At 37.5% G+C, this 27,796-nt stretch overlaps 5 protein-coding genes across 13 annotated transcripts; 1 reads left to right on the forward strand and 4 right to left on the reverse strand.

Moving 5' to 3' along the window:
• Nucleotides 1–1,349: 1,349 nt before the first annotated feature.
• LOC113701983 (zinc finger CCCH domain-containing protein 15-like) lies at nt 1,350–3,335 on the reverse strand. The gene is made up of 2 exons (XM_027222911.2): nt 2,319–3,335; nt 1,350–1,889 (listed from the first exon to the last, which is right to left on the reverse strand). Exons 1-2 carry the CDS (start codon nt 2,817–2,819, stop codon nt 1,605–1,607), a joined length of 786 nt encoding a protein of 261 aa, XP_027078712.2. The 5' UTR covers nt 2,820–3,335; the 3' UTR covers nt 1,350–1,604.
• Nucleotides 3,336–6,753: 3,418 nt separating this feature from the next.
• LOC140011101 (uncharacterized) lies at nt 6,754–7,429 on the reverse strand. The gene is made up of 2 exons (XM_072059287.1): nt 7,032–7,429; nt 6,754–6,826 (listed from the first exon to the last, which is right to left on the reverse strand). The coding sequence occupies exons 1-2, from the start codon at nt 7,427–7,429 to the stop codon at nt 6,754–6,756; spliced, it is 471 nt and encodes a 156-aa protein (XP_071915388.1).
• Nucleotides 7,430–13,578: 6,149 nt separating this feature from the next.
• Nucleotides 13,579–14,356, reverse strand: LOC113701097 (large ribosomal subunit protein uL24z-like). The gene has a single exon (XM_027221595.2). It carries the CDS (start codon nt 14,218–14,220, stop codon nt 13,765–13,767), a length of 456 nt encoding a protein of 151 aa, XP_027077396.1. The 5' UTR covers nt 14,221–14,356; the 3' UTR covers nt 13,579–13,764.
• A 2,340-nt stretch (nt 14,357–16,696) lies between these two features.
• Nucleotides 16,697–20,370, forward strand: LOC113700481 (formyltetrahydrofolate deformylase 1, mitochondrial-like). The gene is made up of 10 exons (XM_072059290.1): nt 16,697–16,904; nt 16,983–16,993; nt 17,089–17,166; nt 17,292–17,617; nt 17,949–18,249; nt 18,521–18,593; nt 18,715–18,778; nt 19,502–19,597; nt 19,693–19,866; nt 20,073–20,370. The coding sequence occupies exons 1-5, from the start codon at nt 16,697–16,699 to the stop codon at nt 18,070–18,072; spliced, it is 747 nt and encodes a 248-aa protein (XP_071915391.1). The 3' UTR covers nt 18,073–18,249; nt 18,521–18,593; nt 18,715–18,778; nt 19,502–19,597; nt 19,693–19,866; nt 20,073–20,370.
• Nucleotides 20,371–23,003: 2,633 nt separating this feature from the next.
• On the reverse strand, nt 23,004–27,424 carry LOC113700495 (lipid phosphate phosphatase 2-like). Of its 9 annotated transcripts, none has more exons than XM_072059252.1 (9): nt 27,178–27,424; nt 25,508–25,600; nt 24,810–25,034; nt 24,616–24,703; nt 24,405–24,514; nt 24,196–24,286; nt 23,744–23,932; nt 23,607–23,666; nt 23,004–23,387 (listed from the first exon to the last, which is right to left on the reverse strand). In XM_072059252.1, the coding sequence occupies exons 3-9, from the start codon at nt 25,023–25,025 to the stop codon at nt 23,194–23,196; spliced, it is 948 nt and encodes a 315-aa protein (XP_071915353.1). In that variant the 5' UTR covers nt 25,026–25,034; nt 25,508–25,600; nt 27,178–27,424; the 3' UTR covers nt 23,004–23,193. The 9 variants fall into 9 exon arrangements, with proteins under 9 accessions (XP_071915353.1, XP_071915351.1, XP_027076780.1 ...); XM_072059250.1 differs by having other exon boundaries at nt 24,810–25,421; nt 27,178–27,355; XM_027220979.2 differs by having other exon boundaries at nt 24,810–25,031; nt 27,178–27,316.
• Nucleotides 27,425–27,796: the final 372 nt, after the last annotated feature.

Below are 27,796 nucleotides of genomic sequence, written 5' to 3' on the forward strand. Positions count from 1 at the left end.
TAAAAGTGGGGTTACTTTCAATATTTTCATCACAACACTTTAATTGGTAAGACGTTTCGCCTGTAACTTTCATGTCACTATTGATTCTCAATTTGTAAATATGATGTTGAATTTTTAATCTCTTTTTTTTTTGTTAATCCAACTTATAATTGTTTTTTTTTCTAAGAGTCACTTTTTGATTTTTTTAAATTTTTTGAAAACAGCCTCCTTATGATTTTTGGTCACATTGTATGGATTTTCAACCTAATTACGCCGCTGTAAACATTTGCAGTCTGAATTCACTTTGTAAAATTTGCAGCCAATGCTTAAAATATGGACACACTGCACATAGTGTTGCATGGCTCCGATAGAAGCATATGTGTAACTTTCTTCTAGTTAATAAACTTTCAATAATTCAAATGCAAATTAGGGAGACCGCTAATCAAGATTTTGTAAAACTTTCAAGCACGAATTATGCTATTTGCTTCTTTAGTGGATTTGTAATTAGGTGAACAATGGAGATTCAATGTTTGAGACCCTGGCTATTCTGATGAAAGGGGTTGGAGAGATTCATCAAGAAGGAATTCCCCCTTGCGGAACTATTATGGGCATGCAGCCAAGAAGGCACCGTGAACTTGAAGCTCAGGGGCAGGATTCAACAAACGGTGGTTGAGAAAGGAAATTTGGTAGAAAAAAGAATCATGTCCCTGTCAATTATCTTCGAATTTGAACTTGAAAATATATATATATATATATGGGTAAAGCCAAATTAAAACTGTTAAATATCAAGCCTTTCATTCTCTAACATTTTATTGTTTTTTTTGGTCCCAACCTATAAATTTGTGCGTTACGAAAGGAAAAGGAGTTGTTGATGTTGCAACCTTTTTGAGTGATTTCATTTATGTTTATGTACGAACATAAATGAAATCAAACTATCATTCCTCGCTACACAAAGCAAACCTCTCAATGTTTCATCTGAATGTTAATGTAGTTCACTGATCTTCAGTCCACTCACATGCAAAGAGAAACTTACAGAGATAGATGAGAAGCTAAATTGTCACGTATCAGATATTGCGTACTATGGTTACATATGGGTACATGCGGAATAATTACATTATCAGATTCACATTCGGTGCATGGTCTTATGTATTTTCGTTACTGATTACTGAATAGCTAGCGACCATATGGCTTCCATTTTGCCGTTTACTTCAGCCTCAAAATGCTTTTTCGCTGCCAGCCAGGGCTTCCCAGTTGTCTGCAGCATCCACCTTATTAATTTGATCTCTTGACAAGAAATAAAAACATTATTGCTTCTGCCATACAACGAAAATCTCCAACATAGGATAGAAAAACACGAAAATGCCAACAAATTAAGAACACTCCTCTACAATATTGAACAGAATAAATCCAGAATTAAGGACCTGCAAAACCGCATGCTACTGTTGCGTACTAATACTTGCACAATATATAGTCCATCATGGAAACAATCAACACTTGAGCTATCAAGCAGCTAAGTACCAATAAGCAGTACATCTCAATGATCTATAAATGTGTAGAAATCAATGAATGAATCCTGTATCCGCTTTAAGTGATCAGTCTGTATTAGCTAGAAGCAATAAAAGGTCTCAGGAAAGGGAGTGACGAAAATGGCATCGGTGACCATAGGGGCAGATATCCCGAGCAAGAACCATCCGGCAAACCTCAGTCTTGTAACGAGGGTGCCTTATCACCGGACGCAGCTCCATGATCCCATGTGCGAATCGACAGTTTCCAGCAAAAGGGCAACTTCCGGTCTCCTGCCACTTGTTACACAGCTCCGTCTTGGACATCCCTTGATTGTACACCTCGAACTGCGACGCCTCTTCCTCTCTCCCTCCCCCTGCTACGTACACCCTTTGCCTAGCCTTCTCCTATTGCAAATTAATTACTGTAATTTATAACCAAAGAGTGATATAATACAGAGTTTTTACTCTCTTATTGTTCCACCGTCTCTTGAGTTTCAAGTTAATGTATCTCAATTCTTACTAATTAAACAAGTACTTGATCTACGTACTATTAAACACGCACAAAAGTGTGGTGCATAAATTCTTAAAAGTAATTAATAAGCCTCCACTGAGTAATGCACATACCGGAAACTTGGATAGTTCGACTTAAGAGTTCTAATAGACTTCTATTATACGGTAACTAATTATCGCCACAAAAAAGTATTCTCATATAAAGGGGGCAATTTTTAAAAGACTACGGAAAACCTGACATTTTAAGCTAATCAGGACAGGACGTAATAAAACAACGACAATCGAATACGTAAAATAATCTTTTTTTATAAGAAATGTTCTAACCGAATCTGGTAAGGGTGGAGAGTTAACTCGGTTTGGACTCGAGGCCTGAGTCGTCGGAGCTTCATATTTTCCAGCAGATTCGGGTTTAAACTTGAGATAGCCGGCGGAGCGAATGGAAATGCTCTTAGGGAGGGAGACCCGTTCGGCGAGGTGCCGTCGTTGGAAGCGTTTTTGTTGGATGACATCGGGAGCCGGAGCGGGTGAGGCCTCGCGAGAGTATAAGCGCGGCGAGGGAGTAGCGTTTCCACTGATTCTGAGGCGGTTGAAGTCGGAGAGGAGGCAGTTGTGGATGGTGGCTCGGGAGAGGAGACTGAGGCGGTGAACTAAGTCGGCATTTGCGAGGCGGAGAGATTCGTTGTCTTGACCGAGAGCCTGCACTTCTTTGATGGATTCGCGGAGGTTGGCGAGGCAAAATGCATAGCGGTTGTAGAGCTGCTGGTACTCGAGGATGAGGCTGGAGTCAGAATGGCAGCGATCGGGGGTGACTACTTCGTCTGTCATGGTATCGTAGGAGGGAGGAAGAGCTCGAAAATTGAGAGATAAGTGCGGAGTACCGGTTTAACGGTGATGTGGTGGCGATGGCGGAGGAGGGCGTGTATTTGCTTGGCGGCGGTGGTGGTCAAGGTTCCGGTGAGGAGGATATGCTAATCTTTCACGAGTAGAGTAGCGTTGGGATTGGGCATGGGATGTAGGGGAAAACACTATACAGCTTTAAGGAAGTAGTAATGATCTGGGGTTATGAAGGAGTGAGAGGATGCAGCAATCACATCCATGGGTTTGGAAACTCCGGATTCATTTCATATGGTTGGTGAAATTCTCTGGACATTGCTTGGGTGGGAAGAATTTAAACCAAACAAAAAAACAAAAGTGAGGGAAGTAGTAGTTTGGCTGGCTGGCGGGCGGGGAAATTAGGTTCACAACACAAGGAGAACGACGAAGAGGGGACCGGTTGCTCACTGGCTGAGGTGGGTCCCCGACCGTTAAGGCCCCCTGATCCTCGTCCCTACTTCCTTCCCAATTCCCAGTCCTAACCATTTTTCTCACTAAAATAAAGAAGTTTCTTTTCTATGCACTGAGTAGAGGTGTCAAAATGGGTCACTTGGACGGGTTTGAGTTGGGTAAAATGGGTAATGGGTATAAGTGAGTCAACCTATTTATACCCATTTAATTAAATTGGTATAAATGGGTAAGTCAAAAAATGAATTGGGTAACCCAATTACCCATTTATAACCCATTTATTTTAACTTTTTGTAAACTCATTTAAATTCATTTTTACAAACTAAGTTATCAATTTATACCACTCTTTGCACCCATCATTAGTTTTAAATATTTACTTATAATGTTCAATAAGTCTAATTATCAATTTTTTTTCCTATCCGTACTCTATATCACAAAATTACATACTATTTAATAATTAAATAATAAGAATATAAAAATTTGAATAAAGTACTATAAAAATTAACATAACAACTTAATCCAAAAAATTTGAACCCCTAATATTTTTTTTCATGTGTAAATTTAAATTTTCATTTTGGAAAGGTAGGAAAAGAGGCTAAAACTTATCATAAATTGGTAATGCTAAAAAATGAATAAGTTAACAAATTAAGAGAAAATAAAATTATAAAATAAAACCAACAAATAATAATAATAATGAAACAAAAGTAGTTAAGATCATAACAAAATGAAAAATTTGGAAAAAAAAAAGGTGGGGGAAGAGAGGAGATTTGGGGAAAAACAATTCTAAATGGGTTTGATGGGTTACCCAATAATGAAATGGGTATTATTGGATAACCCATTTATACCCATATACAAAAACTTAAGATACCCATACCCATATATTCATGGGCGGGTATGGGTAAATTTAATAAAATGGGTTGATTTGTCACCTATAGTACTGAGTTAACACTGAGGCTTTTAGCCTTTTCTGACCATTTTTTTTTCCAAAAAAAAAAAAAAATCTTTAAAAAGAAAAAAAAATTAAGTGGATTTGGATTATTTGATACAGTGTAATATTTGTCTGGAAATAGGCAATGAAGTGGATTACATCAGAATGCCGATTATGTGTTATGTGCATGAATAATTGTTCGATATAGATTGCTTAAGATGAAAGAAGGAGGAGGGTGGTGTGATATGCAAGAATACACTACTATGTATGTCAGTGAAGTGGAATGATGATGATGAGTTGAGTTGGATTAAGAATAACTTAACTAATGGTTTCATGGGAAATAAGTAATTAATAAAGTCTCTCTAATCATTTCAGCAGAGAGGGATGTAGAGAGTCGTTGCTTCCTTATCACTTCTTTAACTAACTCACTCGAGGCTAGCTGTGCAGTCTTGTTCCACTGTTTACAATTTCATCCCACGGATTTAATATTGATCATAAGGCAACCAGTTTTGAAAACTTAATCGATGGGAGTCCTGTACACCAGCCTGCTACCCTATCAATCATTCTGATGCGTCCTAACAAAAGGTTATTTCGATGACTAACAAGATTCTTGCTGTGTGTGGAGATCGTAATTTCCAAAGTTTGGTGGCGAGATCAAATCCCCTCTGATAAACATTTAGATTCTTCTATCACTTTACAACTGTAATTAATTAATTTGGGGATTCACATCTGGCAGCTACTCTTTATGATTTTGATTGCAGTCAGGCAAATTAAGGAACATCACATCCTACAGCCACTATATGAGAATGCCCGCTGCCTGCAAATGCATTTGATCCATCATTGGATGCATGCAGGGCGTAATTAAGCCAAGCATCCTTAATTTTAATCAACTTCTTCTTCATGGTGAGCATCCTTGGAAGTTCTCTACTACTGATCGATGATGGTTTATTCAAATTTCCCCACTTGGTTACTGCTTTATTCGATCATTTGTTAATTATTATGACATAGAAATTAGCATCGAGTTGGCGTCGCGGGGGTTTAGAACCTGCAGACCGACACCGGGGGATAGATAGAATCTGTTTGTACAGGAGGAGACCTCAGTGGAGGAAGGTGACTGAACACTATTCTAAGACGTGGGCTGCATCAGTCTGCTGTGCTTTGTCAGTCCTACACGTGGCTAAGTTAATGGTTTAGCCCAATAAAATCCAAGAACGGCCCAATCGAAATTTTGGTCAAAATTGACATGATTATGCTTGGATCTGTGCTGACACTAATTTAAGAGATGTAGACATATTATTATGACAAATATATAGACTCTGCCAAACAAATTTTTGGGCACAAATTTTAATGAGAGAGAAAATTTATAGTATTATTTCACCTTATTATATTAGTGTCTATATTTATTATATTTATTATTTCACCTTATTATTTTGGCTAAGTATTTCGATGCCAGTCTGTGCCTTGATTATTAATAGGAGGGCTATCATCTCGCACCATCCTTAAAGATGTATATTTAACTTTTTTTGAAGCTAAGAACGTCAAATTTTCTTTATTAGGTGGTCTTGCCCCCATAAATTAAAGAATAAATTTGTTTAATTGTTTTTTAATAGGTTGGACATTCAAAACAGTTGATAATCAAGCTTGACTCGATTGGTTGAGCAGCTCCAGCTGTCGCATAAACATTTAAACTGAAATAGTTTTCAGTAGGGCTGAACATACTCGAAACTAACAAAGAGTTGAGGATGTATAGGAGCGTCTTGAAGTTGTCCTTACCTGCAGTGAAAAAAATTCAAAGGAGGTGCCAGGAATACCTCTTTGATCTAGTAAGTTTTTATACTTATTAGACCCTTATACATACTATCTTTAGGCTCCCCTCCCCTGGATTAGATTATAGAAATATTATCGTTGCGGTAAAAAAAAAAAAAAAAAAAGAAGCTCTTGTCAAAGAAGCTGAACACTAGTGGTATTTATTTAGACCACAAGGACATGTCTGAAACTTGATACTATTAAAGAAACAAAAAAAAAAAAAAAGAATGTGTGGAGGAGAATTTACCCAATTTAGTTGTCTAACATATCTTTTCAAGCTCAGCAAAACCACAAATTAAATAGCTTTCATATAGGCATCTGGATATCGAGATAGTTGAAAGTAGTTGTACGTTGTACTCAAAGAGACGTTTGTGGTTTTCATTTACTATATAGTAAATTATAACCCGTTTCCCCTTCTTAAAAGCTAGGCACGGTTCTCTTGTTTACTGGTTGCAACGTCTGAAAATTTCCTAAAGCGTTGGGCAGTAGCTAGAGCTTAATTAGAGCATTAAAATGGCGGTTAGATATTTGAAAAAAAATACAGCAAAACTCACAAATAGAAAAGTGTTTTTTAAGAAAAATAAGAAAGAAAGAAGGAAAGAAGTTGGCCCAAATTGGTTCCACCTAATTAAAAATTGCATGAAAATGAGACCCATAAAACAAAGCTCGGTATTAATTTTTCTTTTTTCTTATCCTAATTCCTATATATCCTTGCAATACCACTATGGGAGGTTGTACAGTCGATTAATGTGACATTTCCTGATCAGGGTGATAATCAATCCCTTTCAAACCATTCGGAGTTGGAATTACTGAAACGCTAAAATATTACATAGCAAAATGGAATAAGAAATCTCTGCAAAAATTATAACTCAGCTCATTAAAGAAAATAAACCTCATTGGTCTATATTAAAATTCACATTCAGACAATTCGTGCGCTTTGTACATGGAGAAGCTGAATATCAAATTTCACCCACGTTTAGGAAGACAAAATTAAAGATGAAAATCTAGGCCAGTTGCCCTACCTGGAATCCATCTCCATGGAAACCGCTAGAGATTTGTATATCTCATAAATAAGCCTATTTTCGAACTCACTATTTTTATAAGTTACAGGAACCGGGCGAGCCTCTGGGATCCTCTTTCCGGCAAAATCATTTCCACTGTTCATTGCCCCGACGTTGCCAGCCAATCTAAGCATCATGTTCATATAGGCGTTCTTGAACTTGGTCCAGAGCTTCAGCGGGGAAGCAAATTTGAGACGCAACTTTGGAATTGCTCTGATCTTCCATGCCCTCTTCTCTCCCTGCCCTCCAAACTTCACAATCTTTACATTCCTTCTCGAGCCGTTTATTCGGTGATAGTTCTTCCTTCTTCTCCATTGCCTCTTCAGGCTTCCGTTAAATGGATTAGCAAGCAACTTCATCTTTTTCAGTTGTATGTGGAAACACTAGGGAAGGGAAGGTTTGATTGGTAACTGGGGGGCTTTTTTAATTATCGTAGGGATGGGAATGAAAGGCTGATAGTATTTATATGAAAGCAAAAGGAATCTTTTGAGTTGGCGAGGTCTGTTTCTTGGTAGCAAGCGGGGATGGTTTTCTTTTATTATGCGAGACGTCCTCCTGAGTCCTGCGCTCGGCAACCCGCTGAAAGTAGTTGGTAAGCGTAAGCGGCCGGTCAACAAAGTCGGTTTTAACATTTATTGGTTTTCTGAAGTTTTTTAAGCGCTTAAGATTATGGAGGTGCGTGTTTGTCTTATAAGTGCGGAGCATGGAATTCTTCATTTGACGCCCATTAAAAGTAAACCTTTGACGGAGATTATCAGGATCTTCTCTGCTTCAAACGGACGTAAAGACTGGAGACTGGGACTCACCTCAATAGTTCAAAAAAGCATTCGTTTCGATATGAGAATTTGACTTTCATAATCGCTCAGCTCATGATTCCTTTCATCATTAAAATTAAGTTAAAAAAATGATGATGAGATGCACTAAGAAATAGGCCATTCCTTTTTTACTTTTCTTTTTACCCTTTTGTGATATCATGCGCTGCGGAAAGAGATTATACCACTCCTACTACGTTACGAGTCTTGAGACAGTAACAGCATTAATCAGCACGTAATCCTGCGCCAAGAAAGAGTATGCCCTTCTTCTTTTATATATGTATATATAACACAGGAGGAGGTGTTTGTTCCCCTCCACTAATCAGACACGGTCTATATTTGCGGTCTCATTAGATACTAGTACTAGTTCATATGCTCCCAAGTATGTTCTAGTTCCAAATACAAAAATGAAAATTCTACTCCTCTCAATGGCTGCTGCTTCTTCTTTTTTTTTTTGGTTTGCCCAGTCGTATCAAATGCGACCTTTAATTTCCAAAAGATGAATAAATTATTACTTAAAAAACACAATCAATGGCCAATTCAAGGAGATCCCTGTATTTGGCGGCCGGATGCTTAAGAAAAATCTTGCTTACTCTTTTATTGTTGAACGGGAATGGAAGTATGTTTTCTACGAAACACTACTGATAATAGACAAATCAGCAGCAACGAAGAACATGGAGAACGACAAAAGAATTTTCGTCCTGTTTCTGAATGTGGCGTGTACTTGTAATTGTAAAAAAACAAGGGCCTGCAGTATACTTACTTAAGACGCATCTCTTCTTTTCTTGCTCTGTAATTTGAAATAGTCCATGCAATTGTTAATTAATCAAGAAAGCTCTGTTAACTCGAGATAACTACTGGAACAAGTCTCATCCACGTTTCAGGCTCTTCTTGTTTAATTTTACTTGGGACTTTCTAACCCAAAAAGAAAAACAAGGAGATAAGAACATGTTAGTTTTTGCTAATGAAGGTATCGAGATCATGGTATCAAGAACAATCGATCGGCCGTCTTTCTTCTTTTCGTACGTGCAAACTCTCCTGCTGATTATGTAACATAATAGTAGTATAACAATGCACTCAAGTTTAATTTTAAAAGCAAACTTTTGGAGATATTAAATGAAAGTTTTACAAGGGAAGAAGATTTCATAATTACTCTTCGTTTTGGTTCAAGGGTAGATTTCAAGCATTATAAGTAACTTACAAGGAGAAATAGGGAAATAGAGGAAGACTCGATCGGTAGTAGCAGTCGACAATTACTTGATTGATTAATGCCTTTCCTAATTAAATCAGGCCTTGGACCTTCGCATGGCGTATGGCTTGTAAAGTTCATCCAATTTGTTGACCAGTGAAACTTGGTTTGATACTTTAATGTTTAAAAAACTGATAAATTAAGCACCAAATATTACTAAAGTCAGGCCTACGATAGTTTCAATGGAAGTCTGAAAAGACTTTCAACAACCTTCAAGAACACGCAAAAACCAACATGTGGTATGCAACTCAGATAAATTGTGTACTTTTTTTTTTTTTAACTCGAACCCTAGACAAGTCAGGAAGGTCGCCATACCCTAAGGAGAGGGAGCGGACCGTTCGAACTATCTCGTGGGAGCAGAAGACCAGCCACTTAAAGTGGCAAGTTTGTGGGAGGCAGTGGCTTTATTTTTTATTTTTAGCTGGGATTATTCTTAATCATAAATTGTGTACTTGGGATCCGGTAGAATACGCGATTTCATTGGTGACTATAGAGGCCAATTTGAAGAACAAAATGGACCGCAGTCAACGTGATATTATTGAAATCAATTACTAAATTTTTTCCGGAAAAAAGAATTGAAATTTTAAATTAGCTGTCCAAATGAAACTATAGTCCTTAATAGGAAAGAATCAACTCCCTTAGGTAAATGGTCTATGATACTCGATATTGACCTGTGACTTGCAGCAAAATGAAGAGGACTCGTGGTATGAAGTCGTTCGACATTACTGAAATTAAATCAGTAATGTATACTACATTTTTTTTTTCAAAAAAAAATTAACAGTAAAATGGTGAAATTTAAAAAAAAAAAGTCGGAAAAGGAGATAGGCAATTAGAACACGTGACCTCTAAACCTTAAAGTTTCAACTTCGGCAGCCGGACATCGAGATTTCTGTATAATAAAGTAGAAATATTACTACTGATGGCACGGTGGTGGCGTCATGTATGATGTTTAGCACATAAATCTTGTCTGAAATTTCATCATTTCATCATTACTGTGGTGGTGTCATGTATTATGTGTTTGGAATTTCATAATTACACGTTTGTCTCGTTTCATTACTACTTTGTCAAACACTATCATATGTAATGAGGATTCGTTGTTGTTACTTGTTATGTACCATGCGAAACATGCCGCTAATAAATATTGAGGATAGAGCAGTAGAGATACAGCAAATGAGAAGGTTAGTTGCCGGTTGGGCGTAAATTGTTGAAATTTATTAGCCGCTACCAGCACGACGACTCAATGTCCCTCCCTGGCATGGTTTTCGTCATTTTTCGGCTGAGCAACAGACTTTTCATCCGCTCCGATAATGACTCCGATGATAATAAGTTTTACTACCGCCCACCTGCAAAGAAAACGCAACCCCCTTCTCACGCATTAATTTGTCACTAAATGTGGCAGGCCACTTCAAGTGGCTACCGGACGAGTGCGTGTAGTGCACTCGTCTGAACGGATTGATGGTTCAATCTTCTTAGATTTCTCTTCGAATCTCTTCAGGTCCCCTCCTCTCCTCTGTAATATGGAATGTACGGAGGTCTATCTATTGTATTTGGCAAAAAAATAAAAATAAAAGTTCTCGCGCATTAATTTTGCGCTTTCCAACCAAAAACTGAAGACTAATTTCTTAGGACTTAGGCGTGTGGGTAGAATGCAGGCTAAATGTTGAAGCCCAAAAATCTATTGCGGTACAATTGTAGACAAACTTCCGAGCCCATTTTCACAATGACCTTTGTATTGTGGACCGAAAGAGGGAAAAAAAGAAATCAAATTGACCTTACTTTCTTCGCATATTCTACCCAGCTTGAACCTCACCAGGAATGGATGGCGAAAAGCTCTTCTTCAATGGCTTACAAGAGGCAAACAGCAGTTCCTTCTGGAAAGTTAAGGGAATCGGTGGCAAAAACGGAAAGCACGATGACAAGCGATTGTCGATGACAGACTTCCTCCACGAAAGTGGGCGTCAGATAGAGGAAGCGTGGGAGGTGGGTCCAGTAGCTGGCTTTGGAGTCGGTTGTGGTGTTGGGGTGGGAATGGGAATGGTGGGAGGTGTGGGCGTTGGTAATGGTGGGTCGATGTGGAACTACCTCAGAACGGTGTTCGGGTTTGGAATTGGGTGCGGCGTTGGATTTGGTGTTGGGTATGGGCAAGGGATTGGATTTGGCCGTACACTGCAATCGCTAAGATCTCAGCTTTTCCAGCCGAAGAGGAAGTCCAAGAGACCAATCCTTGTTCTGATTTGATTTCCTGTATTGTCGCCTGGATTCTGTTTGTTTCTTGTTTCCTGTCAAGACAAGTAGAATTTGAATTTCTGCTGTTCTTTTGTTTGACAAAACATCAGTGTCGACGAACCCGGATGGTGTGATTTTGGCTAATAGCATTTTCTTTTTCCCCTTCCAATCTTCGGCATTTGTAGGCAGTTTTACTGCCGGAGTCTTGACTGTGGTGGTGGACGCACTTTAACTCATCCTTTTATGACTGTGAATTTACGGCTGAATCTGGATTGTAGACAACAACCCTTTCATGATAAAGTTACGTGAACACCAGCCTTTCTTTCTTGTTCTACGGCCATAACGTCCGGTCACGACTACAACAATCCTATTTGATGATCTTGAAAAACGAATTTAGCATATTCAGATGTGGATAAGGAGGCCTTCTAGTTCTAGGTAAAAGTTCAAACTTGCATTCGTCGATATTAAATGCATTCTAATTCCTTTGGCAACAAGCTCCAACTGATAAAATACTGGTGGCACGACTAAAGAGTTTGGCCATAATCACGTTAATCTCAAATTACCAAACGAGCAGCAGTAATCAGGTAGTAATTGCTTGAGCACTCCACTCCATCTGATATTGACGTGTTATTTATCAGCCAAATCATCACATTAACAGAATAATTTGTGACCAAGTTAGAAGTAAACCAACTTCTGAATAAATTTCTAGCTGACGAACTTCCATAGAACATCAAACTGCACCCCACCCCCGGGGGCGGGGGAATCAATCACTAGTTTCTTCAACATGTTACCACCAGTATATGATTGCTATGAAAAGGGGTCTCGTGGCCAGCTTGCAGAAAAATGTGGAAGTAAACACCATAACAGCCCGGTCGGCGGCCAATTCAGGCCCTAGAGACTCGTTATGCTGTCCCTCTGAAACAAGTGCCTTCAGCAACTAACTTTCCCAAGGACGGCTCAAGAGTTCTTTTGTTCAGCCAGATAGACCAATGTGGCACTATCAGTATTTTTAATCAGTTCAATTATTTGCATGTACATTTAACTCTTCTACATCAAAAATCCTTTCCTTTCTTAAGGTCTAACAGCAACGGAAGCAGCCCCAACTCCTAATCCAAGTAAAACATCCTATAAAACGCTCTATCTAGAAGCTAAAAACTGCCACAACAAACACAACACAGAACATAGAATGGCTCTATCAGAAAGCCAATCCATCAAGCACACAAAATACATAAAAAATTCAGCAAGCAACAAAAAACTGTTCCAATGCTAGAATTCTCATTGCAGAAGCCATTTAATACACTGCTGCAGACAGTGTGACCATCAATTGCAAGGAATAAAAGCTTTTGAAGATAGAAAAGAAGAACATAGAATGGATGAAGGTTGGCCTCTATATCCTGTCACTCACATTAAGACTGATGTGTAAACCCTGCAAACTACTGATGTTATGTAAACCAGAAACAACTACAAACCATCCTTCCCTTATAACAGAGTAAACTATTGAATCTAGCAAACTTAGCACTCAAATACCAGTCCGTCAAATCAAGATTTGAAGTAATATGTTTTCTAAAATCACAAAGCATCAACCACAAACAAAGCCAATTTCACAAAGTGTTTTCTTCAATGATCCATAATCAACATTCCTACACACACACACATATATATATATGAGAAAAAGATACACCAACACACGGGATTTTGGGAGGATTATATAGTTCCTAAAGTCCACAAACAGGGAGGGCTAACAACAACACAAGGACGGTAGGAGATGTCCTAAATTAGTGGTAGCAAATCATGAGAAAACCTCAAGTTACAAAAGTTACAGAAAAAGCTTCAATTCATAACACTCCAAAGAAACCTTAAACCTTGCAATACTGGCTAGTATGATTGCATGTATTAATACAATGGTTGACACCAAACTAATTCACTGTACATATCGAACCCGTGAAATCTAGTAAAAGCCAACAAAGTTTCTTTGTTTACCAAACATTTCAACTAGGTACCATACAATTATACTAGTAAAAAATCTCTTCCGTCTAAGCTACTCACAGATCTCCATTTCCACCCAACACCATTCAACATTCCTACAAATAATCTTACCTTCGCAACAAACCTAAACAACTAGAAGTAAATGTGCAATTACTATCAAAAGCAACCTAAACAACAAGAAGTAAAGACTACTATGTATCACGCAAAGCAAATTCTAATACTCGGGAAAGGGAAATTACGTTAATCGTGAAATACTCATTGTATCTTCTGGTTAAATCCTGCTATAGAAACGAAATAGTACAAAATTGACAACAAACGCATCCCAATTTAATAAAAACACTCTTTCCATTGATGAAAGACAACAATGCTGAAAATACAAAATTCAAAAATTTAAGGCACCAAAAAAGAGAAACAATCCCTTTTAATCGATGTTTTGAAGAGAGGGTGCAGCAGCAGCAGCGACGTCATCCACAGTGAATTTCCCCTTAGCCTTATCAGCAGCCCTCCCCCTAGCTTTCCTGTCCAGCAAATCCTTACGGTCCTTATCCAGCTTAAGCTTGGTCACCACAACATTGGAGGGGTGGATTCCGACGTTGACCGTAGACCCGTTGACTTTCTCCCGGGTAATCCGCTCGATGTGGATGACCCATTTCTTTCTGTATACTTGGACGACTTTGCCCTCCCGGCCTTTATAGGTACCACGGACGACGTGGACTTCGTCGTCCTTGCGGACGGGGATGGAGCGGACGTTGTACTTGTTGCGGAGATCGGCTGAGAGAGCCGCGCTCATGATCACTCGGCGCACGCTTGAGGGAGCAGTGAAGTGGGCCTTCCGGCTCTTCCGGCGTGAGCTGGAGACTCTTGGGTTGTACTTCATTTCCGGCGGGGATGGCGGAAGTGATGGGGGGGTTGGGGAGATGGGGAGAAGGGCGTCGTACGAGGATGAGGGGATAGTTGTGAGAAAAGCGGAAGCGGGGAAATTGGGAAGGTAAAGGAGGGTTTAGGGTTTCTGAATGATTTGACGATAGTGGGCTTGAGACTGGAGCGCAGGTCCAAGGACGAGTACTACAAGTTGCTAATTGCCAAAGGGGTATTTCCGAACTTTTAAGAAATAGAGAGTTTTTCAAATTTTGAAGACTTGATGCCGGTACTTTCACCTTCAACTCTACTAATCTCTACTTAGTGTGGACTTGTTTTCTATTGATTATTTTAATCAATTATAGAATCTGATTCAATCTCTACTTTAGCATTTCATTTGATTGGTTACACATCACGAATTTCTCATCGCAGAGAGACACTTTTTTACTGCAAAATGGAAATAAAGTGTTATTTGATGAACTTGTTTTTGATTGATTATTTTAGCTAACTGATTCAACTTCAATAATTGTGAATTTGATCTCCATTAATTATTTTTAAAGTCTGATTTTGAAATTTTATTTTAACTCTTATTTTACATAATTAGTTTTTTGTGATATTTTCGATCGATTGCTTTTGTATTATTTTAATTATAAATTTCTTAATCACTAAAAAAAGTTAAAATTCATAATCATTTAAAGAGTAACTTTTGTTGATTCCCTCCATAATCATATTTTCAACATATATAGAATAAGAGCCGAAGGCCTCTTATGACCTGGAATGGTTTTCGTCGTCTCTCATGTGACAAGCATGTGATTCGCCCTATTTTTTTTAGGCCTCTTCTAACCCTAAATCACGCTCAAGCTTTGAGGCGCCGCTTTTCATCTTCTCCTTCTTTTCAACAGATTTTTGACCTCTCATTCCTTCTTCCTCTTCCTTTTCAAATCGCCGTCATCTTTTATCTTTCTTTCCTTCTCATTCTTTGATTTTTCTTTCCCCCTTTCATTCCTTTTTTGCCTGATTAATCGCTCTCAAATCTCGGCCAACTCGCTCCATGTCCACCCAGCACCACCAGCAGGGCAACTGCTCCTCCTGCCGCAAAACCAGTCCTCCATAGTGATCTCTTTTTCTTTGGAATCCTCCGCCATACTCCAAATCCAAGCTATTTTCCTACAGCACTTTTGATTGCAGATCTATATACTCTACTCGCTCCTTTTTCTCTGTCTCACGCCAACTGGTAATATTGCTATCTTTTTTTTTTTAATTAATCGATGTTTTTACATCTAGAGACTTGTTATGGTTTTGAGTTTGGATCATGTTTATTAGCAGCTTGCTTTTGCTTGGGAGAATTTTGAATTTCGATTTTAATTGTGTTTCCGAACGGTCTCCTCTAATTTGTGATTCACGCTTAATTCTTCTGGGGAGTGGTTACCCTGTCTTTGTCCTACACACGGTTTCTGGAGAAAGGAAAAAATTTCCTGACAGTTTATTTGTTGATTGATTCAGTCCTGAATCTGGCGAATTAAGGTGACAATTATTCTGATATATGATTGAAATCTTTATCACACTATGAAAAATGTTTCAAAAAAATGTGAAAATTGTCGAAAGAGTTGAGGATTTGAATATCTAGATTCTAAAAGTCGTTAGGGAACCTTTCTTCATCTTGGTGAATGTTTAAATACTTTACAGGTAAGTAGTGTAGTTTTATTTTTTTCCTCATTTTTAATGATATCCTTTGCTTTTGGTAGTGCTCAGTAATGTAGGTGCAACTATACGTTCAGATTAAACAGACAAGAATTTGGAAATTTAGGTAACATCAAAATAACTGTTATGTGATAGAGCAATTAAACAATTAGGTTTCTTGACTGCACACTTCTATTTGAATCTAAATGTTTTACTGTTTGCTTTTGCCTTTTGATTTGCCTACTTGATGCTGTTTACAATTTGCTTAATAGAGGGATCATGCTAAGTTTGGATGCTGATGTAGTGAAGTAGAATTCAAAGGGTGTTAAATTTAGTGGATCTGTAAAATGAAGAATGACAGCGTTTAATGGAACACCTTGTAGTTTTGTAGTTAATGATGCTAAAAAAAGAAGAAAATTTTCACCCTCTCCCCCCATGACATGCTTCTGTTTGGCAAAATTTCTAGAAAAAGAATGAGAAGGTCAAGTTCAAGTGCTGAGGGGAAAAAAGGAGGAAAATTACAAAATGAGAATCTTTGTCGCAATGGTGAAATGACTAGGTTACCTTTTGTACAATAGAAGTTACCCTTTTTTTTGTTTTTTTTTTCGGGGGGGGGGGGGGGGGGGGGGAAGGTAGTTTCCAACTCTTATATACCAGTATGTACCAATAAATATGCATTTTACACATGGCTGCCCCTCTTGGTTTGTCAATTTAAGTTTCCTTTTTTTTTAGCCAAAAAGGTATTCCATGACTTTGATATCGTTCAAGTGCTTCTTCCCTGTTTAACATATTCTTAATCTTGGGATTTTATAGAAATGTGCGATAATGTTGGACAGCCTGGGATGCCAAGACAGCCACCTAACTCACAGCCAAATCCATTTGGGAGTTCCTTCTTTGCAGGATTGTCTTTTGCTTATCAGCTTTTGTATCTACTAGATGCTACTGGGTTCTACTCTTTAGGATTACACGTTCTTGGGATTCATGTTTGTCGAGCTACAGGGCAGGAGCTGGTACTTATTCTAGGTATGTGTCATGTGGACTGATCTATTAGATCTACTATCGTTCTTCTTGTCTGTGGACTATCTTTCCTATCTATATCAGTTTACAACTTGGTAATCTATACTTATATAGGATCTTGCATGGAAATTCATGCATATTTCCAAACCATTAATGTTGATAAAAAATATTTATTCTTAATGATCTATAGAGGCCCTTCAAAATAGAGTCTCTTGATGAATCTACCTCTTCCTCCATCAGCCATGGTATTCATGTCTTCCATTGCCCAGTGAGTAACGGTATCATTAATGACATTGAAATGGTTTTTCATTTTTTAGTTGGATTAGGCCAAATGAGGTATAACGATGGATTTTTTAATTCTTTGATTTTGTTTTCGGTGTGTGAAAATTGCAGGATGAGTTGGGAATAGTTGCAAAGCTATCAGAATGTATTGCTTCAATAGGTGGAAACATTCTCAATGCTGATGTTTTTGTGCCCAAGGACAAGAATGTGTTTTACTCTAGAAGGTCTATTGCACTGCCTTGCACTTTGTTTCTTGGTACATTTTTCTATGGCAAGTTAATAAGTTGGTTTTGTCCTTTCTTCTTATTCTTTTCTGGATTATCTGGCTTATGTTTGAGGTACTGTGAAGTAGATTTAGGCCAGATGTTAAGAGTTATGGTCCCTTTTGTGATTTATTCTTCAATGGCAGATATGGTTATTCTTCAATGGCAGATATCGTAATGATTGCTGTTGGTGTTCATCTAAATGATTTTGGGTTTACAATCATAAGGTCAATAGAGTGAGATTTCTTCCCAGCATCTTTCAAAGACTTGGTTGATTGACATTTAGAATTCTAGAATATTTTTCTGTTTCTTCATGTCATCTACCATTTTGATCTTCAGTTCAAATGTCTTTTGCGTTAATACAACAGAGTAGAACATTGGAATCACCGCATTTGCTGCTTCTAATGTTTTTTTGGTTGTCATGCGCTTGTGCTTTGACATACCAGAGTAGCATTATTCAATTACACATTGCAATGGCTGTATTTCAAAACTTCAGTTGATTTCTACAGGTTCTTTCTGGAAACTTCTTAAAAAGTTATGGAAAAGCTGTTATTAATATTCATCATGGCTTATTGCCTTCTTTCAAGGGTGGTCATCAAGCTAATCAAGTTTTTTTTAAGCCTTTTTGAAATGCTTGTTTTAATCATTATCCTTTACTTCTTTTTGGTAGATTGAAACCTGGCATTCACAATTTGCAGACATTTGATGCTGGCGTCAAATTAATTGGTGCCAAGTCACTTTGTTACTAAAGAACTTGACTTGGCTAGGTTCAAGACTTGACAAGGTTTATGGGTGCACAATTGCAGGTCTGTTGTCTCTATATATCTCACAGAGTCACAGGCTAACAAATAATTGCTATCATTCATGCTCATTTTAATTCATTTCTGAAGCAGAGACTGGTTTCTTTTTTGTTTTTCCGGTGATTATAGTATCTAATAATAGCATTTCCACACATGTCCTTCCAAGATGTTAGTTGAATTTCATTATTTTACTACTTTTCTAGATGTACAGGCATGCATTTCATAGTGTTCTATTTTTCTTTTCTTTTTTTTTTTTAATTAAGTGTATATTGGATAGGTTGAAGATTACATCTGCAAGTTAGCACAGAGGGGAACGACAACACTCAGAATGGTGTTTCGTGTGACTCGAGGTATGGCATAGTTTAAAATTGTTACTTGTTAGGGAAAAAATCAACATCATCTTCATTGTTGCATTTCTATTCTTGTTGTTAAAGCTTTTATAATAACATAGGGATTTTTTTGGGCTAGCAGAACTTGCACATGAGATTCCTCTCTACCATCAAGAAAGCAAGAAGCTCTCTCCCAATTGGAAATAGTATGCCCTGTCATCCCTCATTCTCCCTGTCATTTTTTCTTTTGCAAGCGTGTTTTTTCTCTAAATATCTCTCTGGTTATTTGGTGGAGAAAATGCAACATAGGTTGTCAGTTTATAAGTACGCCTTGTTTTGCAACCTAAGCATATTATTAGGCTATAGTGTTCCCTGTCACTGTTTGGTAGACTATATTTATATACTTGTCAAAAAAAATAGATAATCTATTCTGTTTAAATTCCCATGAAGATTGGACACCGCAGGCAATCATTTTGAAATACTTGATGATGATCTCTTTCTCTCACGTCAAATAGCGATTTTTGGATATTCTATTCTTCTACTTATTCCAGACATACAAACATTGAGATCTCAAGACAACACTTAATTAGACTAATAAGTTGTAGTGAGTCAATTGTTTTTCTAATATCCTTGTTTTCGATTCGTCTGGCGATTCTTCCCCTGAATCCTCTTATGTTGTTTCTGTTATTTGTTTAGTTGCATGATACTCCCTTGTGTAAAGACTTGCGTGACGAGTTTCATGTTGTTGCCTGTGGTGCTCAGTTACAATTCTTGATAAATTGTTAATTTTCTTTTTTCTTTGTTTTTATCTATTTTAGTAATTAATTTGTGATTGACAAGCTAGCCTTGCTTTGCAGTTTCTACTGAATTATACAACTGCGCCTAAAATTCTTCCTTTTTTACTCAGTAAAAAGTTCTTATCTTTTCAGGTTGGCATATTGACTGGTAGCAGGCGAGTCATTAATCTCTCTTGGGGCCAAGCGAGGTTTGATTCCTCTTGCTGTACCTGTCAGAAAACACCTCAGGTGTGAATAAGGCTTGTGTTTGAGTTAAAAAGTAAAAAAAATAATATTGATTTGAGACCAATATTCTATCTTTACACATTGCTTGTTGTGTATAGGTTCTGTAACTATTTTGCTGCGATGGCCTACTGCCCCAACTGGGTAAACTAATTCAAATCTTCTTAGTTGAGATGTTCTTCTTAGATTGTTTGATCTCAATTTCTAGCATCCTCAGGATGGAGATGCCTGTGATACAAGTACAGAAGCACAGGATATGGCTTCTAGCCAAGAATGTAAGTCTTAAGATGTTACGCATCCTCAATTGGGGAAAATATGTTGCTTTACATTGTTATTGTCGTATTCATTACCTTTAAGATTGCATATATTGTACTTCCCTTCATTCGCTTTGTTATCTGCATTGTGTTGTTTTAGTTCACATATCTCTTTCACCTTTTGGCAACGTGTGCTTCAGTGTGTTTACACCTTCTGTTGTTTACAGGTTGCTTTGGATGAAGCAGCTTTCTTGTTGGATTTGGCTTTTCTGTGGAAGGCACCTGGGATGACAATTTGGACCGGATTGCTGAATGTTATCAGGAAGCTGGGCTCCATGAAATTGCCAAATTTGTGCTATATAGAAATTGTACTGAAGTTGATTTTGGCATATGCTTATCTTGCTTTCATGTACATTTCCAATTTTGTAATCTGCTGCCACCTAAAATTCTGGAATTACGTCTGAAGATGATATTTTGGATTATGTTGTGACATTGATTATAACATTCAATTGAATTCAAGACCAAGTTTCTGTGCCTTCCCAATCACCTGCACAAGCAGGCCTTTAGCTCTGCGTTCTGCCAAAATCCTAAAACCGCTTATAGAGAGCATTCTCTCTCTCTCTCTCTCTCCAATGACCAACTTAAGATTTGAATACTCTCTTCGATGAATGCTCTATCCTTGTAAGTTCTATATGTTGAACATGGATGATCTAGATTATTCCTCCTCTCAAAATTGCTGTATTCTTGGTATAATACAAAAATTTAATTCTAATTCAATTGAAATGTATTCTTTTGAATTTATATACAATAGAAGAAACAAAGAGGCATCCACCATCTCTCTTACATAGATATGCAAGGCACAAATCACACTGTAGTATTCTAGCCAAAAAAAACTAAGCCAATTTTCACTGTTACTGGATTCCGCACTTCAGTTTTAGCATTAGTTCACAGCTTCTTTAGCAATCCTCCACTTCCCCTTTTCTTACTGGGAACGATAGCCAAAGAACCAATCTCAGCTTATCCTTTGAATAATTAACACCATTTGACCTTGCCACTTTCTCTGGACGTTCGATTGTCCAATTCGGGCCAAAGGTGGAATAGCTATTACCCTCTAGAATAATTTCCTTGGTTTTAGGAGGCTTGAGATCCTTGGTCTCATATTTGTCTTCAACTAGCATTTTATTTAGAAGAGATGACCGCTGGCGAGTATTATTCTCAGAAGTTGTCATGGTGGCAACAACAGGATAGTTTATCAAAAAGGGCCTTAACAAAAAGAGCAGCCTTTATGGGTGAAACCAATGCCTTTAACTACTTCCCATTCCTACAATCTCCCAGTTTAAGATAGTTTCTTGGCACTCCGCCAGCTTTTCTGAAGCTGCTACAATCTCCCAATCCTACAAATACAAAGCAACAGAGGAAATTCATGAATCACGATATTTTCCAGTTTATTAGTAGGAGAGAAATGACTGTAAGGGATTATGCCACCATCCATGAATTATGGAAAGATCTCAAAACAGTTCAATAATCTTAGAACTCTTTGTGCCAACGAGATATTCCTTTATATTTCACAATTTTAAAATTCTTTTATTGTTATCCAATTCAACTGAAGGGGAATTCAAAAACTGTACCCATAGCATTTTAATTTCATTATTCAACTCGATTAACTCATAGTCAACTAATATGAGAATTCAATCACTTTTTTTTTTCAAGCTTCTATAATCACAATTGGATCAATGTTGCTATATATATAATGAAAATGCCTTCAAATTTAGCTTAGTATTTCCCTTTTGTCCGTGAAGCATAATATATACTTGTGGTCACACTATATATTTCTACACTTCATGAAAGATAGTAAACTTGATTTTCATGTTAAACAAGAAATGGAATGAGATAAAAGAAGAATTTCCCAAGTTCCAGCAAAAGTAGTTCTATATCTCGACAGTACTTTTTCTCTCTTATGAAGTATGATATATTCAAATCATCACATCCTATGCTTATGCACTTCATGAAAAATGCTGAACTTTATTCTCGTGCTAAACGAGCAATAGAGTAAGATAGGAGAAAAATTCACCAATTTTTAACTAAAAAAGTATTAACCTTAAATCCTAGCAATACCTCTCTATAAATCTAAATAAATATTCATACTATTTTTGTGAAACGATTTTGCCGTCTACTTATTCATGTATATTTATGCTTAGCTGTGTACATAAATTATTTACCAACAAACATTTTTGTTCCATGAATCCATATGTTTAAGGGGGCATATTTTATGTTTATCCCAAACCATTTGCAAGTCATGCTTGTCCATGGCGGCCACCTCTTTTGCTGTTATCATATTCAACAAAAAAGGCATTGAAAAACTGTATCCATGGCATTTTAATTTCACTCTTCACCTAACTTAATCCATATTAGGTTACTAAATGCTTCGATAGCCTTTGAGAATAAATTATAGTTCTGTATCTTGCTCTATTTTAAAGAGATTCTTTCTACGAAAAGTATTTCCATTGTATATCTTGTTCTGTTCGGCTCCAATCTTCCTAAAAGTATTGTATATTACTACTTATTTTATGCTCCTGTGTAACCCATATACCCAAAAAAAATTAGTATTAGTAAAAAAAAAAAAACCATTAGTCTCAGCCAATATATCCTCCTCCATTACTTTTCCTTCCTCATTATATGCTTGCCTGGGCATCTTCTCTTTGTATACCACCGCGCACCGCGCGATATATGCCTCCTAGTATAAAATATAAAGCAACCGCGAAAAGACTGGCTCCGTTTGGATTAGCTGTTTTTTGGGATGTTTTTAAAAAACTTTGCTAGTATATTTTGAAATATTTTTAGAAAATATTTTGAAATATTTTTTATTGACACTTTATTATGAGATATTTGGTAAAATTTTAAAAAAATTTAAACTAATTTTTAGATTATCTTTTAGAGTACTTTGTTATAACTTTTATTGTATTTGAAAAACTAATTTTTGAAAAACACTCCAAAAACAGGAGATCCAAACAGAGACGTCTCGTAGCAACTCAAAACGTACAACTTGCAAAGCCTCTCCAAATTAGGCATTTTGATTGATGAACGAATACTGCCACTACCAGACTCCTGAAGCGCATCTACTGATACCGTGAGATGCTCACCGCTCCATGTTCCTCATGTCATGCAAAGGTTGGAAACATTTATATTGGGAATCATTAAAAAAACATCCAACCGTGAATTCAAGGTGGAAAGTCGGAAAATTTCTCCACACACATGATTGTATCAACTCCTTGCTCTAAGACATACGCTCATCAGCTTTAAAACCACTAAGCAAGAAAATTTTCAACCTAATAACTACAGAGAAAATGCTCAAGTCTCTCTCCGACCAGATTCTAGATCTTCAACTGCTGTGCCAGGATCAACAGTCGAAGACATTTCCATGGATGCATTGTTGCTTTCATTTTGGTGGTTTTCATCTTGAGCTTCTGCATTCAGAGCATTGGTTGGTTGCATGCTGGCATGTATTTCCTCCTGAACCCTAAAGTAGGCGTACGTCCCCCAACCTACAGCAACAGATTAACAGGCGCTGGGGTAAATCTGCACTAAAGTCATCATATCGACGCCAATCTTCTTCAAAAACAGCCTAGTATACTACCAAAAAAAAAAAGGCCTCATACACGATCTGATTATTATATACATTGGAATCCCATTAACTTAACATGAAACTCCAATTACAGTAAGGAGATCAGTTACCATCATTTGAAAAGGAAATAGCAGCTTACCGTCCACATGATATGGGGGTGGGAAGAACTGCAAGTAGCAGAACATGGCCACTATGAGACCTGTTAAAAACCACAGCCTTAGAAAGTACAGTGTCCAAGTTTTCCAATTAAACACAAATATATCACGACAAACCAACCTATGAGACCTCCAGCAAACACATCCTGCCAGTGGTGCCTATAGTCATCTACCCTTGAAATGGCAACAAGAGATGCAACAAGCAGGGGAAGGAAAACAATGCAAAGCTTTGCAACGTGGCCTCTACGGTCAAATGCTTGAATTTTCCCAGACAAGTACAGTGATAAGAAACCCAGACCAGCAAATGACCCTACAGATGTCCCAAGTCACGACCGAGTCAACATAGACAACAACTTAAGAACACAGCTTGACCTCGTGTTGATTTCAAACCTCTCCTTCCCCTTCATAATATCTCACATAATTTGACGAACAAATAAAGAACTCATTGCTTAGGATGATAAGAAAAATCAAGCAAGGTAGATATGAGTTATAGACAGGCTATACACATGAACATGTTTTTGCTTGTTATTGTAGATTTACTTGCACAAACAAAAAAGATGGGATTATACTCACAAGAAGTATGCCCACTTGGAAAGCTTTTGCGTCCATCCTTAAGGATATCTTTCTGCCCGTGGCATTCTACATTTCCCCACTGATCATAAACCTAAAAGGCAACACAAATATCAACATTAGACTAATAAAAACTGACTTCAAGAAATAACTGAATACCACTGGCTGCTTCTCATTAAAGATATGGAAAACCAAGTCCAACAGCTGTGTACATCTTTTCCATCTGGAAAACAACGCCAAAAGAAGTCTGGTCGAGGGCGGCCAACAGCATCCTTTATGGCATCTGTTATGACTCCAGTTACCAGAACAGAGAATAAGAGCCCTGCACTTGCCAGCAACATAAGATGTAACAGTCTGGGAGGTAATTTCACCGGAATCAGAGTACTTTCGATTGTACAGCACAATGCTTAAAACATTTATTACCCAGAATGGCGTGATGAAGATCATAGACATCTGGTCTACGCAAATAGAAGAGTAGAAAGACGACCATTGGCAAGAGGATGGCATACACCTACTTGGTTTTAAAGGAAAATTGAAAGGATAATAAGACACATAACCAACTCATGTACTCATAGACGGTAGTACAGATTCACTTAGATAATGATGACTAAACTTACTGGCACAGCCCATACAGGAACAGTGTTCTCTTTCATTGGATACTTGATATCTGCCATCATATCTTTCCCAACATAGCGGTAAAAAGGATTGATGACATTGAGAATGACTACTATTGCTGCAAGAAGCATCAGTATGAGCCAGTCATGCATATGTTTTCTAGCCAATGTAACCCCATGAGTTCTCACAGTATGTGCTCCAAGCTGGGCCTCTCTCATTCTACTCTGCTAAATATCAACACATGGGCACAGCAGACTAACAGAATTGTCAGATTATTCTGAAGGAATCCACAAAAGTGCACAAAGCAGCTAAGATTGATACTGGCTGAAAATTCACAGGAAAAATGATAAAATCACGAGAAAAAAAACTTATTGCAACCAAATACAAGATTTATGATCCATTGATCTGATCTGACTAAGGTGAACCTAAATGCCCAACAAAGATCATTTCCAAGCACAAGGAAAAAGGGTTAAAGAATTCAACATGGTTAAGAGCTCGAAAAACAGCAATTTATTTTCATTCTCCAACTCCCAGATATACTTTTCCAACATTTTATATGCTTAAAAAACACATCATTGTGTTCACTTCAATAAGCTCAAACCTCTTTTTTCCCCCTAAAAAGTAATAAGCACGAAGTTAGAGAGGGGCATAACAAAGTAAAATTTGTGAATAGATTGGACAATTTATAAAGCAATTGCACCTGGTGGTTCTGGTATTTTATCAATGGTTGGTAGAGGTGTGAAAACCAGTCCCCTCTGAATGGAAAATTTCCCCACTCTGGTCTTAGAATGCCCTAGATAAATGAGAAATCAGTTAAGCACAGACACAGCATGATGGACAGAAAGTACTACAAGAATTTATTGAGTCTATCTTACACAACTAAATACATGAACCCTTGAAAGTTAAGACAATTGATTCTGAAGTCAAAAACAAGTCTCCCAGCATCCATACTAGCTAGGTATTTTAGTATAAGATATGGGGTGGTTGTTTGGTGAAACATGCAAATAGGTGCTAGCCTATCAACATTGTTCAAGATACAAGTCAGCATTCTACCATCTATGAAACTAAAACTGCATTCGATGCCAGAGTGGGCCATTATCTTGCACTTCCTGAAGGTTGGCTCTCCATATTGTTGCATTGAGGCCGGTAACCTCGTATCATTAGGCATCAATTGACTAGCTATTTCATGTACATTGTACATCCAACATAGATATCTTGAGACATGTAATACCATCACTATGTTTACAGTACAGGGCAACAATATTCTTGAGTCTTGACATAGGGATCCTTCCTCTCCCCATTACCCAGCTGGGTTGCAGTGCCATATTGCCCTCCATCCCTGCCCCCCCATCTAAAGAACATCTCTCTCCCCCCACCCCCTTATATAAGTACCTAAATAATAACCTGTCTCCTCCACCTATAACGACCATGAGATTCTCATGTAATTATGTGATACTAATGAATGTCGGAAACAACAAAGATTAGACTGTTCTAGAAATCACAAGTCCGAGGTTGGTAATCATAAAATAATTCTACATTTATACATTTGTAAAACCTGAAAACCTCAACAATCTGCAGTCTCTTATGCATAACTTGCAAATGAGAGACTCAATAGATAAAGAGATACATATAATCTGACTTCAACAAGTGATGAATTAGCGTTGGAATTAAGAATGTAATGATAACTCAGTAAAAGGCTAATCTTTCCCTAGCTTTACCATTCAGATATTAAAAAGGTCATGCAATATCCATAACTTATAAAAGAGAACAATCTCGGTAAATATCTTTCTGCCGGCACACAAGACAATGCATTAATGACCAGAGAAAGAAGAAAAAGAACAATTAAAGAAAATTAAGTATGCATACATATTTAACCCACCCAAAAAAATTCTACAGACAACCAATTTCACAATCTGCAACACCTCCACTTGCAAAGAGATAAAGGGTCAAGGGAATAGAGTAGAATTATGAGCTCAAATCCAACTGAAAGAAACATGTGATGTTCTGAAAACACCAACCTGAGTATGAAAAACAGCTCTGAAATTGTCGACACACAAAAGGGATCTCAAATCCCACAAACCCATGTGACTTTCTAAATGTATGACACTCAAAAAGACACTAATCAAGCTAAAATTATCACTAAATATCTGAGCAATAAGCGCATCCTATTTCAGATATCATTCATCATTCAAATAGGATTCCACGTGTATTTTTTAATGTGCCAATGCTGTATACAGTGGTCCAGTAGATTAGCGATCTCTTATCCATGGTACGGTTGAAATAAAGTATTTAGTCACTATCAATAATGGGCAAGAGAACAAAGTTATGTCAACATGAAAGACTGATTAAAGGTTGGCAAACTCGTCTGACCTTTTCTATAAAAAAAAGTTTAATGTTGTCTCGGTTACAAAATTTGACGGTGACCGCAAAACCAAAATATCTGGCAAAGTCACCAATGATACCCCGACCCTTCTAACCTTCTTCTTCAAAGAAGTTTCTATGGCGACTGAGGACGGCCTTAAAACGGCAAGGTGTTTATTTGTATTCTGAAATTTGCGTATCTTTACTTTTGCAGGTTTAATGCATAGGCGATAGTGGGAAGGCGAATAAGGGGCCGCCATAGAGAAGAAGCAGGAGCTGTGCGTTGTTAAGAGAGGAAAATGCCACGTCTTTGAGTTGAGGAATGGAAAAGGCCTTTCGCGAAAAGGCAAAAACAAAAACAAAAGTAAAAGGAATGACAAATTGACAACACCAATTTGGGATAATTTCACAAATCTCCCCTGAGGTTTGCCTTAATATCACTTAGCGCCCTTATAGTTTCAAAAAATCTCTCAAGACAGGTTTGTGTGCTAAAAAGTCAATTTTTTGAGATAGTAAATTATTTGAAATAATTTTGTGAAAAAATACTGTTGCACTTTTTTGATGTGATATATGTGGAATAAAAAAGTGATTGAAAAATATGTTAATGATACAAGTTAGTCAATATGTG

This window comes from Coffea arabica, chromosome 7e (genome assembly GCF_036785885.1).
Source record: "Coffea arabica cultivar ET-39 chromosome 7e, Coffea Arabica ET-39 HiFi, whole genome shotgun sequence".
Taxonomy (NCBI): Eukaryota; Viridiplantae; Streptophyta; class Magnoliopsida; order Gentianales; family Rubiaceae; genus Coffea; species Coffea arabica.